Source organism: Hoplias malabaricus, chromosome 9, assembly GCF_029633855.1.
Source record: "Hoplias malabaricus isolate fHopMal1 chromosome 9, fHopMal1.hap1, whole genome shotgun sequence".
NCBI lineage: Eukaryota > Metazoa > Chordata > Actinopteri > Characiformes > Erythrinidae > Hoplias > Hoplias malabaricus.
In genome coordinates, this window is record NC_089808.1 from 1689916 (window position 1) to 1704903 (window position 14988).

At 40.9% G+C, this 14988-nt stretch overlaps 1 protein-coding gene across 4 annotated transcripts in view; it reads right to left on the reverse strand.

The window, feature by feature from the left end:
* Positions 1-14988, reverse strand: part of si:dkey-172j4.3 (diacylglycerol kinase delta) — a 106248-nt gene that overhangs the window by 3307 nt on the left and 87953 nt on the right. For 3 of the 4 annotated variants that reach the window (XM_066680397.1, XM_066680396.1, XM_066680394.1), the window contains 14 exons: positions 14442-14541; positions 13722-13947; positions 11795-11893; positions 11458-11545; positions 10742-10849; positions 10335-10431; positions 9501-9608; positions 7795-7908; positions 3797-3931; positions 3472-3635; positions 2869-2983; positions 1821-1910; positions 1487-1603; positions 247-355 (listed from right to left, as the gene is read on the reverse strand). In XM_066680397.1, coding sequence (XP_066536494.1) covers positions 247-355; positions 1487-1603; positions 1821-1910; positions 2869-2983; positions 3472-3635; positions 3797-3931; positions 7795-7908; positions 9501-9608; positions 10335-10431; positions 10742-10849; positions 11458-11545; positions 11795-11893; positions 13722-13947; positions 14442-14541 — 1670 coding nt within the window. The remainder of the gene's footprint in view (positions 1-246; positions 356-1486; positions 1604-1820; positions 1911-2868; positions 2984-3471; positions 3636-3796; positions 3932-7794; positions 7909-9500; positions 9609-10334; positions 10432-10741; positions 10850-11457; positions 11546-11794; positions 11894-13721; positions 13948-14441; positions 14542-14988) is intronic. The other variant, XM_066680395.1, reaches the window with a different exon arrangement.

A 14988-nucleotide genomic window follows, 5' to 3' on the forward strand; every position in this document is an offset into this window, starting at 1 on the left:
TAGAAGAGTAGGAATTGTTCTTAGAGGTGATAAATGAGTATGAGCTTCCATCACTTGGTGGAAAATATAGAAGAGCACTGGGTAAAATTGGTCTCTGAAATGTTGTAATTTAAAGAACAGTAGATCAGCTTTCTTACTGAGACACTAAACACATGACGACAGCAATGAACAATGGAAGCGTGACGTGTCACAAAATTAAAAATACAACGCGAGTGAAGCATGTTTTCAGCCGGTGCTGTGTCTGACCTGAGAGAGAGCTGTTGGAGCGCTGTTTATGCAGCTTCTCTTTCTCCTTCTTCACTTTGGGCATGATCTTCAGCTTCATACTGCTCTTAGAACTGGCCCGGGATGGGTCCTACAGACAGAGAGGAGGGAACGAGAAAGAAATATGAATGTGTGTGGAGTGTCACTGAATGACGGGTGTTTCGTTAAAACTCAGTAAATCTAGGGTGACCAGACGTCCCCTTTTACCCGGACATGTCCTCTTTTTTAGACTTAAAAATAATGTCCGGGCGGAATTTCACCAACGTCCGACATTTTGTTTTTCTAGCGCTTACATAGAACTTCGAGAAGCTTCGTTCACAAACTAGTCCCGCCCTCCCCTACTCCGATTGGTTCGCTTGAGTGAGTTAGTGAAGTAGCTTAAACTCTTCTGATTGGACGGTCTGACTGTAGAGCTACCGTTAGTGGTCGATAACCTTCTCTGTAAACATTTATTTGGTCAGTCTGCACGTCAGTAGTCCTTGTTTACGTCAGGCAAAGCTCATGTACCCACCCTCATCTCGAGCAGCTATGACGAAACGTAAATGTAAGTTCTCGGATGAATTAAAAAAGAAATTCTCATGTTTATGTAGAAAATAAAAGGTGTAAAGGACCTAAAAGCACACATAGGTTCAGCTAAGAATACAACGGCAGCGAGGGGCGTGAAGTCATCACTTTATAATGTCTAACTTTATATATTGACCAAATCCATCTGAAAACTGTCCAAGATTATGGCACTGATCATAAATAAAACATTAATTAAAAAACATAATTCTTCTCATAAAATTTAAATATTATATAAAATTATATAATAATATAAAATATTATACATTTAAAAATAAAGTGCCTAACAGCTTGTCTTCTAGTTGCTGTTGACTTCACTGCTTTCCCACACTAGCGTCACAATAAGCAGCGAGCTGATTGGCTCTTTTTGCTGGAGGCTGGGAATGTATCCATAAACTCCCATTAAATCTGGTGATCAGTCTCCTCTCCTATTACTGACCACTGCTCTATGGTATATTCAGTAAAATACAGTATACAATGTAAACATTGTTAATACAGTTATTTAAAAATGAAACTACATTTAGAGCTCAGGTTTTTCATAAATCTTGATCTTAAACCGTTACAAATCTGGAAAAAATATATAAAGTGCCCCGAGAAACAGCTCTAACGGACAGGTCAAGTATCAGGTTTGTGTATTTGTGCTAATGTGTGTTACACAGACCTCCTCAGAACAGTGCATGCTGGGACAGATCCAGTGGATGTCTTCCAGTTTGATTAATTCAGCGCTGAGAGAGTTGAGGGTGGAGAGCAGCTCTTCCTCCTGAGGAGCTTCCAATTGCTACACACACACACACATTCCATTTCAGATATTAAACAGCATTATTCATGTGTTTCCTACAGTGAAATGAGCACAGGAAATAAACAAACAACAAACACAAATGTCACAGTCACGCAGCAGTTCTGACGCACACTCGGTACGAATGAACACAACCTCTCCATTTAAAGACAATAAAGCGTTGGATGTGTGTTTATTGATACGATGAGGAACATCTCACCAGCAGTTTTCCTTCTAAAAGCATCCGAGTCTCCAGCTGCAGCACTTTACTGCTATTCACAATCTCCACAGCCGTGCTTCGACTCAGACCCTGCACAAACACACACACACACACTATAACAGCAGCAACACTTCCACTTTTTGTTATTTCCATAAATCAGACACAGAAACAATGAACCAAAAACACTTTGATTTAACAAGTAATAATATAACACATAGACAACAGAACCAGATGTTTTCATCCCATATTTCTACCACTTTGTTGTTCAGTGACTGTTATTGTTACGGTGCCTTGCGAAAGTATTCGGCCCCTTGAACTTTTCAACCTTTTGCCACATTTCAGGCTTCAAACGTAAATATATAAAATTAAAATTGTTTGTGAAGAATCAACGAGTGCGACACAGTCGTGAAGTGCAATGAAATTTACTGGCACTGTATATGTTTTGGCAAATTTTATTTGAAAACATTCTGTACATTTTATGTATCACACGGAGGGAGAAGGCCACAACAAATCATCGTATGGCATTTATCTAAGGTCTGAATGAAATGAAGTATTTTACCGACCAGGAAAGGTTACTTTTCCTGTGTCAATAAAATTGATTTTCCAGTAAGAATCCTCAAGGATTTTTGGCTAAACACCACCTGGAGACATTTTACAAATGATAAAAAGTGTTTTTCATAAAAGTTCTACATTTACAAACATGGTCCACACAGGTCTTTGAAGGTGGACAATCGTTTGACCAAAATCTAAAAGGTTTAAATTGTTCTTGACGTTTAATATCGAATATTCTGGGGTTTATTTTATGGAAATGTAGCTTCATTTATTTTGTATAATTAAATTAGCCATAAATATTTAGCAATATTTCTGAAAACACACCATGAAGTAACGTCACGTAAACTCTTCTAAACAAACAAAAAGGCCAAAATACATGACTATTAGTTAGAAAAGTATGTGATAGATGTTTAAAAGCTTTGTAATATTTGTGTGTTATCATGTGCTCTGTAATAACAGTGTGTGTGTGTGTGTGTGTGTGTGTGTGTGTGTGTACCTCAGGGCTGGAGGGTTTAGAAGGAAAAGCCTCAGAAAGAACTGCAGCACTCGCATTTACTGCATGAGCCAACTCTTGTTCCACCACCTTATGGGTCTTAGCAACCTCTCGTATCCTACACACAAACACACATAGTCTTCCATTTATTTTGTGAAGACTTACCCCTACCTTATATCTAGGGACACTCTGGTGCTTTTTCAGAAAAAGAAATTTAAATTACACGCTAAAGGACCAATCAGAATTCTGCTATTCAGTCATGACATGTAGAAGTAGGCAAATTCACGTTGGACCAATACCAGAGCCAGTACAAGATGATACATGGAAGTGCATATACGCAGATGTACAGAGAGCCAATCAGAATGCAACTGGCAGAATCCTGACAGTGAGGCCAGGTTTGTGCACTGAAAGTATCAGACTCTCTGGCATCCTGTGGGCGGAGCATCTGTGGCACACATTCCCTACAAAATATAAATTATTTACATTGTAGGGACGCGCTTGCCCCCACAATGCAGAGCCCCCCCTGTCCCTCTATATACGAGTGTGTAAACAGCTGTTGGGCCCTTCAGTGTGATATACACCTGGTGTACTAACACACACACACACCTGTTGATGAGAGAGTCAGCCACAAGGCCAAGCTGCTGGACTTGAGCACACTCCTCCTCAGTCAGATACTCCATAGACTGCTGAGAATTGAGACGTGGCCGACTGGATCGACAGCTGTCGTACTTCCTCTTATCCTCCCATGACTTCAGTGTGCTCTCGAAAGCCTACAAAACAAACACACACCGCCTCAGCACAGAAGAATTTAGAGATCAACAGCTGAAGTTCCACTCAACTCACATTGGGACAAAAAAAATATATGGGGAATATATTTCAGAATAACAATGGTTTAACCATTTAAACGCCTGTGAAACTAAGAGTCACTTACCCGGTCCCTGGTGAGCATCTGAGCACGGTTTTTGTGGATGATCTGGACAATGCCAGGTGGTTGGATCCAGGCTTCTCCATCCACCTGCACAGGAACTCCCTCATCTCCCTTTATGGTGATCTTTACCTGCCGACACTGAACACACACGGCTTAGCATTAAAGAGTGTGTTTGTTTGTTTGTTTGTAGGTGCTTCATATGGAGAGAGATTAGTCTCAAAATACTTTACAAAGGCGTAAATGTTAATTCACAAATTAAACACAAGTCACAAATATTCACTGTTTACAAATGAACACATCACAAATACAGTTACATTCATAAATAAATGTGTTTGTTTTTCATAGATGTATCACAATTTTATGTGAAAATAAATACATTTGTTTAAATTTACATTGTAAATATTTGTAAAGTCGAAGTCTCGAATTTAAAATTTATTTGTAAAGTGTTGAATCTGCGTTTGTGAATACAGTCACTCACATGTTTTTCATGACGTGCATTTGTTCATTTCCTCTCACGGGTTTATGGATTTTGAGACTTTCCTTTCGCATTTCACCCGCTCCAAATACAAATGCAGCCTGATCCACAAATGTGGCCCGCAGGAGAACGACCTACCGCTAGAGGGCACTGTTGTTTTAGGACATGGGGGGGGGGGGGGGTCAACTTAAATGGAGACACGTTTGTGCAACATTTAATGTGGAAGTTTGAACAAAATGCTGCCCGAGCCGCTGAATTCAGCGTATACAGACAGTTAGGAGGGGGATCACTGGGGAACACTTCTGAAGGTGTCCTAAATTTAACAATGTTAAAATCCAGCGGATCTTCCCTAATTTCGCTGCAGACTAGTGTCGTCCAGTAAAACACGTTAAAATCTTCCTGTATGTGGGCACTAAAAATCGTGTTGCTTATTGGACTGATATGGGACGCGATGTGTTTCAGACAGGTGCTCTACCTCTATGGAACGCCATTGGGGTCTAAACGTGTGAACACATGCGCGTTAACAAGTTATTAAAAAAAATGCGTGTCAACACGTAAAAAAATTTGTCATGATAATGTGACCAAAAATGACACATTTACATGCTTCTTAAGGTTTTCGCCAATGGGAGGCCTCAAATCCGGGCGTATTTACATATTCATAATAGGACTTGCATCACACGCTGTAGCTGACACGAAACATAAATCCTTTCTGAACGTAGTCCCTACGTTTCACCTGAATTATTCATAACATAGTGAGCTGAGCGCTGACCTATGGCTACGTTGAGCCCTACATGAGCAGTGTGAAGACAGCAATACTAAGCTGATCCCCATAGCAACTGAAAGTTTATTTTTTTACAATAAAAGACTGGTGTTTAGTACCTTAAAATTTGTAAACATGCATATTATTATATAACTATAACTAAGCTTTTCATAATTTTATATCAAACAAGCATCACTATTCTCTCACATACTGAGGCGTAATTAATTCACATTGATACTTTATATACATTCTTGTATTAGCATACTGCTAAACAATACAGTGTCAATACAAACCCATAGTGAAATTAACTTTCCAGATCCTCCTCTTTCTGTAAACATGTATACTATTTTTAAAGATGCATTCATTTATGTTCATGTTTTATCTACTTCTATATACACATTAAAAACGTGAGGTTAAATCTCCTTCAAAATAGAATTGAACAAACAAATCTGAATTAAAAATTGCTTTTTTCAGCAGTGAAATCTGTGGCGGTCATACTTTGAAGTGAGGGGTTTATTATATGTTTATACAAAATCTCATAAAAGACCGTTAAGAACATTAAACACTGAATTTTTTCCTTTATTCGGTAAGTTCTGTTATTTCAGCAATAACGCCATGCACCAGTAGGTGGCAGTAAATCATCATGATTCCCCACAGCGAAAAAATCCATTTAAACTAACACGTTCGAAATGCGTTAACATGTAAATACCTCAGCGTGTTAACACGAAATTATAAGCTACGTGTTAACACGGAGAATCCAACACATTTAGAGACCAATGGCGTTCCATATTCCTCAGACGGCAGATACTCCACGGCTTCTAAACAAAAAACGGGCTTCTCACTGGTCATCAATTTTTTTAGCCAATCAGCAGCCAGAGTTAGCTGTCTATTATTTACTGCGGCAGCCAATGGAGTCACAGCAACAGGTCAGTCCTAAAACACTGGGGAGTGCCACCTAGCGGTAGGTTGTTCGTCTGCTGGCCACATTTGTGGACCAGGCTGCTGTGTGTGTATGGAGTCAAAACAGGGTCAAAAAGATTTGTGAGTATTGTTTTACAAACTCAAAATTTAACGGACTTTGTAACTGCGTTTGAGCAACTACACACACGTAAAACTATAATCCACAAATTTAAAACAACAACAACAATAATTTAAATTCACAAATGTGTAAAAAAGATTTGCATTTGTAAATCAAATGTGGTGAATGTGTGAATCAGTACCTTCTCAAACAGCTTAAAATGTACAAGAGCAGACCTTTTTAAGGTTCCAAATGTGACAGTGGGAGGTGGAAAACATCCACACATTCTCCTCCTCTGCTGCGTGTGCGAATCTCTTTTTGAAGTTGCGGATTTAAGACCCTGTTTTGACGGCTAATTGATGGACCACTAGGAAAGCTTTAGCTGGACCAATCAGATCGTGAGGTTTGTTTAACCAATCAGAACATTTATTTGTTGCTGTAAACCATAGCGCTTTTCCACCACAAGAACTCCGGTTCCGTTCAAGTGAACCGCAGCGTTTCTACACGTTTAGAGGGGAATCAGGAATACCTCATGAGAGGGGAACACTGTGGCCGAGTTCAGAGGCGTCCTGCTGACCTAGTGAACAGCGGAGAAATGTAACCAAGAGCTCAGAGCTTCAAATACAGCTTTATCGCCCAGTGGAGCTTGACAGGGTCATTTACAATGTTTAATATAAATAAATAATAGGAAAAAAACAGGAACACGCCCCATATTTATTTGTTCCTGGCACAGTTAGGCGCGATGCCATACGCGTTGGTCAGAGCCGCGGCTCTTGGTTACGTTTCTCCTCTGTCCGTAGAAACGCGGCGGTTCACTGGAAAGAACCAAGGTTCCAAAAATCTGGAACGGAACCGGAGTTCTTGTGGTGGAAAAGCGATATGGTTGACAGCAACAAATAAATGTCGCTATGGTTAAACAAACCTCGCGATCTGATTGGTCCAGCTAAAGCTTTCCTAGTGGTCCATCAATTGGCCGTCAAAACAGGGTCTTAAATCCGCGACTGCAAAAAGAGATTCGCACACGCAGCAGAGAAGGTGAATGTGTGGATTTTTTCCACCTCGTTCAAAAACTCCCACGGTCACATTTGGAACCTTAAAAAGGTCTGCTCTTGTACATTTTAAGCCGTTTGAGAAGATACTGATTCACACATTCACCACATTTCATTTACAAATGCAAATCTTTTTTCATATTTGTGAATTTAAATTTTTATTACTGTTGTTGTTTTAAATTTGTGCATTCCATCACATTTGTGGATTTTAGTTGTACGTGTCTGTAGTTGCTCAAACGCAGTGACAAAGTCTGTTACATTTGTGAAATGTGAAAGTCTCAAAATCCAAAAACCCGCGAGAGGAAATGAACAAATGCACGTCACTCACGTGTTTTCCGTGACTCGATTCACAATCGCAGACTCAACACTTTACAAATACATTTTAAATTCGAGACTTCGACTTTACAAATATTTACAATGTAAATGTAAACAAATGTATTTATTTTCAGATAAAATTGTGATACATCTATGAAAAACAAACACATTTATGAATGTAACTGTATTTGTACAAACTGCAGACTGTGAGACACAGAGTGTGATGTATTCATTGGTAAACAGTAAAACAAATTTGTGACTTGTGTTTAATTTGTGAATTAACATTTACGCATTTGTAAAGTATTTTGAGACTAATCTCTCTCCATAGCTTTAGGAGCAAATGAGCCTCTCTCTCTGTGTGTGTGTGTGTGTGTGTGTTCACACCTGTGCAATGCGATGATGTTGTATATTAATGACGCGAGACATGGCCATCTGCATGCTTCCAAACACCGCCACCACCTCCAGCTTCTTATCATCAAACGAAGGAGCTCCAAAATTCTACACAACAACAAAAGGGGAAAAAATGAGCAATAACTTAAGAGTTGTTAAAGAGGTCATTTAGGATGGACATGCACCCTGTTCATTCATTCATTCATTCATTCATTGTCTGTAACCCTTATCCAGTTCAGGGTCGCGGTGAGTCCAGGTCCTACCTGGAATCATTGGGCACAAGGCGGGAATACACCCTGGAGGGGGCGCTAGTCCTTCACAGGGCAACACAGACACACAAACTCACACCTATGGACACTTTTGAGTCGCCAATCCACCTACCAACATGTGTTTGGAGCTGTGCGACTGCGACACTAACCTGCTGCGCCACCGTGCCGCCCGGCACCCTGTTTATAACATTAAGATGGCTGTTTGTGTTAAATTAGTTTCAGAAGGAGTCGCAGCTGAATCATTTCTTATAACGTCAGAAAGAATGGGCAGAGGGTAACAGCTGGATGCTGAATGAGCACTGATTTGTAAAGGCACTCGTGGTTATTAAGTAAACATTCAAACTGAAAATGCATGGCCCTTTAAAATAATGCACTGACAAACATTACATTAGTGGTGTCTGGGTTCTTTATGATGGAGAAATAAATAAAGACAAAAAGAGAAAGTGAAGCATGGTCTGCAGTGGGCCCCAGCTATGAGTTGATAACACAGTTTAATTTTGCCTGTTGCTGTCATTCTCTGTACGTTTGCCTTATATTACTTTCCAATATGTCTTTTCCGTGCAGATTTTCGGAAATGTCACTCATTCTAAGAAATATTTCCTGGCCCCAGGTCTTTACAGGGCAATAAATACCAGTGTGCCCTCTTCCTGTGAGCTGACAAATGACTTTCTATTTTTAGCTGCAGGAGGAAGAAAACATGCTTTATCTATAGCCTTTAAACTGAATGTGGCTCGGAGCATCAGTGTGAAACTTATCAGTGTCTTATCAGTGTGGGATCTGTTCGCCTTCTCTGTCACGAACAGTGAATCTGTGTCATGTCCTCACTTCTGCTCTGCTCACATGCCCTTCTGTTAATCTTTATTTCTTTATTTATCTCTTTTGAACAAATCCACCGAGACGAACAGCCACACACACACACACACACACACACACACACGGTAAAGGTCAAACTCTCTGGTCTCTGAGAGGTTTAATATAATCCTCGCAGCCAATCTCACTACACTCACTTTTTTATACGTGCAGATGTCCATTAGTCACGTGTTAACACTTATATTACTCCTATCACAAATGAACGCTGTGGTGCAATTTCCCTGATCTTTTATATGTTTTGCAAATGTAGCCTTCTCATACACACACAGCTTTTACAGCCATAGCATCAGCCTCCCGAGCAAACTACCCTGAGCAGTGTGTAGAGAATACTAATGGTTAAGTAATGAGCAGTAAACTAACAAAAGCCCCAGAAGACTTCAAACAATGTTCTAACCTGAGCCTATGGAAATCAGGTCTCTCTGTGGTCTCAGTGTAATGCTACTGAAGTTCTGAAAGTCAACACTGTCATGTGTTCTAGTCAGGTATGTGTGTGTGTGTGTGTAGGGGTGGTGGCGGAAGTGGAAGGGTGCATGTGAGTGTGAAAAATAGAAAGAGACTCACATTATCTTCTTTGGTTCCTCCCCAGAAGTTAATGCCTCCTGCATAGCTGGGAATGTTTAAAACAGCCAGGCCCTGAAGACTGGGCAACGACATAGGCACTCCATCACACTACGAGATAGAGAGAGAGAGAGAGAGAGAGAGAGAGAGAGACAGAGACAGAGAGACAGACAGACAGAGAAAGACAGAGAGAGACAGAAAGAAAGAGACAGAGAGAGACAGACAGAGAAAGAAAGAGACAGACAGAGAGAGAGAGAAAGAAAGAGAGGAGAGATAGACAGAGAGAAAGAAAGAAAGAAAGAGAGGAGAGATAGACAGAGAGAAAGAAAGAAAGAAAGAGAGGAGAGATAGACAGAGAGAAAGAAAGAGAGGAGAGATAGACAGAGAGAGAAAGAAAGAAAGAGAGGAGAGAGACAGAGAGAGGGAGAAAGAAAGACAGAGAAGGAGAGAAAGAGATGAGACAGAGAGAAAAAAGAGAGAAAGAGACAGAGATAGACACAGAGAGAGAAATCAACAAAAACAGGAACAAAGCACACTATGAATAAAGCACAGTTAAGAGCAAAATCAACAAAACGTTACATAAACACAAACAGATCATAATATAATATAAAAACTGATAGTGCATTGGTATATTCTTCTGGAAAATTACATGAACCTGTGGCACTACTCTTAGACTATCGCCGAAATCACATCAGTTTACCACTGAGGTTCTCCAACAGCTGCAGTGACTTTACAGTAAATTGTGTGATAAACAGATCTGTTATAAAGGACATTAAGGCTGATGTATCAATAATTAAATGGTCTCTGACTGTAAAAGCCCCTCTCTCTGAAACACACCTCCAGCTGCACTCTCTGCTCCAGATTCTTATAGGTTTTCTGGACCAGCTCTTTAGTGCCCAGTACACCGTACCACATCATGTTTTTCGTGCGGCTGCTGTAGAGGACAAAAAGTTCACATTCAAAACCATGTCAGGACATAATAAAACACACCAGTGTACCAACAGACACAGTAATATTCATCCTCAGACAAACGGAGCATTGTGTTCAACTGTGGACGACTGAAGGAGTGAGTGGACTTTGAGTGAACTACGAGCCAGTTCCATTTGATGCTTCACATCTAAAAACTGGGAAGACAGTGTACTCCCAGAAAGGACAATGCAGTTACGTACAAACTAACGTAAAACTGGTGCAGTAAGACGCGTGTGTGAGTGCAGCTGAGTTAGCAGAAGATCATTCCACTGCACCTGCACTTCTTTGGATGCTCATCCCTCTTATTGTTGAACTCCAGAGAGATTTTGGCATCCAGACCGATCCCAAAGTAATTGTTCATCACACACTTCTCTGTGCACTGCCTGTGTGTAGAATATGAGAAAGAGAGAGAGAGCGCGAGAGAGAGAAAGAGACAGACAAAAAGAGAGAGAAAGAAAGACAAAGAGAGAGAGCGAGCGACAGAGACAAAAAGGGAAAGAGAGAGAGAAAGAAAGTGAGAGAGAGAAAGAGAGCGACAGAGAGAGCAAGAGCGAGAGAGAGAGCAAAAGAGAGAGAGAGATAACCAGGTAACACTGTATCTATTGTTTTCATAAACACTGCAATTTATCTGTGCAGTAAACATCAGTTATTTTTGTTTTATAAACAGGACTAACATTAGAATGAATATATTTATATCATAAAATTTATATCAACCTCCTAATCATTTACATGGCCTTAACAACCAGTAACAACGTAAAGAATATTAAATGCATATTACAGAACGCTCGTGTGCTGTAAAGAGCACTGTAAATAAATGTGAGTGTGTGCAGTGTGTGTGTGTGTGTGTGTGACGGCCTGCTGCAGAACTGTGGGTCATATTAGCTGGAAAAAACATCATGTTTCATCTCCTCTTATCCACAGAAACATCTGTAAGACCACTAATCTCTCAGAGAGTGACTGTGTGTGTGTGTGTGTGTGTGTGTGTTCTTACTCGTCAGTGAAAAGCATTGCGCTGTTGCAGCTGTCTGGTTTCTCCAACACGATGGGGGCAGGGGAGGTGGGGCTGACAGTGCTTTGACCTGAAAGAAATAAAGAAATTGTATTTATTAGAGACATTAGTCTAACTTCAAGTTTAAACGCTAATAACTGTAACACTGATAAACAATGACATGATGACATTAACACTGAATCTTTTACATTAAACCCTCAGATTAACACCTAATCAGTGTGATCCTGAGCAGGTTCCTTCATGAGAAAACCACAGTGTGTAAATATGACATTCTTGAATAGAGCTGTATTCTCTTATGATGGTGTGCATTTTCACTTACGTGGCTCCGCCTCTTTCAGGTCCTCACTGCTGCCTCTTTTGACTGACGTTGTGGAAGACATCCTCTGAACCTGGGTGTGTCGGTTCTGCTCATCCACCACTGAGGAGGCGGCAGGGGCAGGACAGAGGGAGGAGTCAGAATCAGCCATTTTTGTAATAAATAGCTTAAGAAATCATTAACATTTCTCTGCTGGAAGCCTCCTCTGTAATGTTACCTTACATGCTTTAAATAAACACAGTAGTAAAGGCATATACAGGCCCTCTGGTCTAATGCCATGCTTTGTTGATTTTTGAAGTGAAAAAAAAAACAAACCCACACACCCACTACACAATAGTAATAAAGCACCTTAAGGTTGCTGTGGCCAGTTGTGATCCGATCAGCAACTAACTACCCTTAACATCTATGAGAACCCAAACCACCCACTAGCTCTTCACAGAGGTCATCAGGTTGGCACCTCCCCTGGTCAATGTTTCACTGAATTAATCCCACGACCCCTCCAGAAGGCTCAACAGTGAAGTCTGGCGTCTCAGACCCATGCCTCTCCCAGTCCTACCTAACCTTTCAGCATCAACACTGGCAAATCCGCACTGGCCTCCCTGGTAACTAAGGCTATACCAAGCCCCATTGGCACCGTTAATGCATGCTCAGTGCCAGCAGTTCCACGTGATCTTTACATGCTACATCACCAACCACCACAACAACCCCTCTACAGTGCATTTCCCCAACTTGTCTGTGTTCTCCTTATCCACAACCACTGACTAGACCTTTCAGCGGTTTCTGATGACTCCTTCACAGTTGCCCTTAGTTTCTGGCACCTGAAGCCAAACACTGATGTGGCAGACTTGGCTACAAATCCCCTAACACCTATCAACACTGGTCTAATGTGCCTGCCACCCGCGTTCCCTCACCTTAGCCGCCAAGTCAGAGTACTTCAGCTTCTTCCTTTCAAATACATCCTCAAATGGAACTGTTAACTCTATGAAATAAACTATCCGTTTACTTTCAGAGTACAACACCATGTCTGACCTCAGTGTAGTTAACGCAATGCACTCTGGGACCTGCAGTTTTTAACCTATGTTCAACAGCAATTTCCAATCTTGTGCTTCACCCCTTCTACCAATTTTTATAGCCTGTGCACTTTCTCGAAAACATTCCCCCTCACACACAAACCTAACCTCTTTATTAATACAGCTACTCGTCAATGCATTTACCTCTGTTTGCTGTCCAAAAAACATGCTAAAATCCTTAGCACTTGATTATATTTCCATGTGTACCAACCCTGCTGCAAACTAACCTTACAAGTTATAGAATATGCTTCAGCGCACCAACCCCTGTCCAAAATCTACAACTGGGGTCTTCACCAAGTGATCTTCCGCTTCTCTAGATCTTCCAGCAAAGCCACTGGCCGTGTTTTGCCTGTGACACTGCTGTTGTGTACCATGCCTCCTCCTCCTGCCTTCTCTCTGGTGATGTGGCCATACTAAAAGCTTTCCATGAATCACCTGACCTAAGGCCCAATCTTCTGCATTGCACTTGGCCAAACATATCCCTTATCTCTAATGAACTCCTGGCTGCACTGCAACTCGTGGGTTCCACCTTCCTGCTTTTGTGACTGGCGCTGCTGCTTTAACCACTGCATCCTCAGACCCTCACAAAATCATCTTGTGACTCACCTCTGCACATTTAAATATATAATTCAAAATATATTTTAAAGACATGGTATGATGTCTGAGTATGTGTGTGAAACAGAGAGAGAGAGAGAAAGAAAGAAATAGTGCACTCCTGGGGAAATTAGTAAGATGAATAATTCTATTCACAGTTATTATAAATAAGTTTAATGGCTCCACTTCATAATCCCAATCAATACACGCCAGTGATACATTAATAATTGAGAGCTGCTCTAATTGTGAATGGAGTTTTCTCTGACCTTTCTCTGCTTGCTCTATGATCTGCCGCAAGGCTTTCTTCAGGCTGTTCGCCCTCAGCATCAGCTGCTCTCTGGATCTGAAGGGTCTAGGGACCCCTGGAGTGTCAGAGCCGCTGCCCTCCCCTTCCTGGTCAGGTGACTGGGAACCAGCCGGAACCAGCTGAGCCTCGGCCTCCTCGCTTAGCGCCCGGACCAGAGAGTCCAGCTTTTCGTTCAGCATTGCACACTGCAGACCACAACATCAGGGAGAGACTTTAAAAGTATTAAAGGATCAAAAGTGCAACCATTTTCTCCAATCACTCTTCTTCACAATACAAAATCCATTATACTGATAGGGGCTTCCCCATGTGGTTGGCCCACTCTATGGACAATAAGTTGGTTCATTCCAGCCCTATAAAGCTATTATATCTTTAAACTTGGATGTTTTCTGTATTGAACTATAAGGGAATTTATGGAGCTGCCATCTAGGTATAACACAGAGGTATCCAGGCCTGTGATTTTATTACAGACTATAAACCAAAGCACAGGTATTAAAGAGGAATAACGAGGGAAGCTGAATGCACCCTGTAGGCTGCATCATGTTGCCCACTGCACCTATTATACAAGCGCTTATACAAGCTTCCTCCAAAATACATCTCACACACACATCCTACACACACAGCCTCACTCGAGTCCTATTTCAGCATCCCACTCATGCACACACACTTAATACTATTGTACCTTTTTAGCCATGGCATCTGCCTCCTCCTTATTCTCTGTAGCTCTCTCATAGGCTTTACCCACCTCAGCCACAAAGTCATTCACCGTCCCACACAGAAACCTACACCCACACACACAGAGAGAGAGAGAGAATTATCACGTGAATAAACAGATAAACAGGTTTTCTCCATGTATATCACATACTATTCAGGTATCAAACCCTCTTTCTCTTGAGATTGTAACATATTTCTGTTCCATACACACTTTAAATAGATGATTCTGTTTAGTAAAGAAAATGAATCCATATAGAACCTTGAACACAGACATTCAAACGTTCTTTGAATGTTCAGGGTTCAATATAGAACTATTTTCTTTACTTAAGAACCATCAAAAGAACCAAAAGTGTATTAATGGGAGAAAATCGAGTGCTTAGCTTCCTGATTTAAATAAATGAACAATAAAAGCAAAAAACACACCTGTGTTCATAATTTAGGAAAAACCCAGGAAGTTGGAACAGATATTTTGCTGCACACTAAACTGCTGGAGTGTATTAGAATACAGCTGGAGA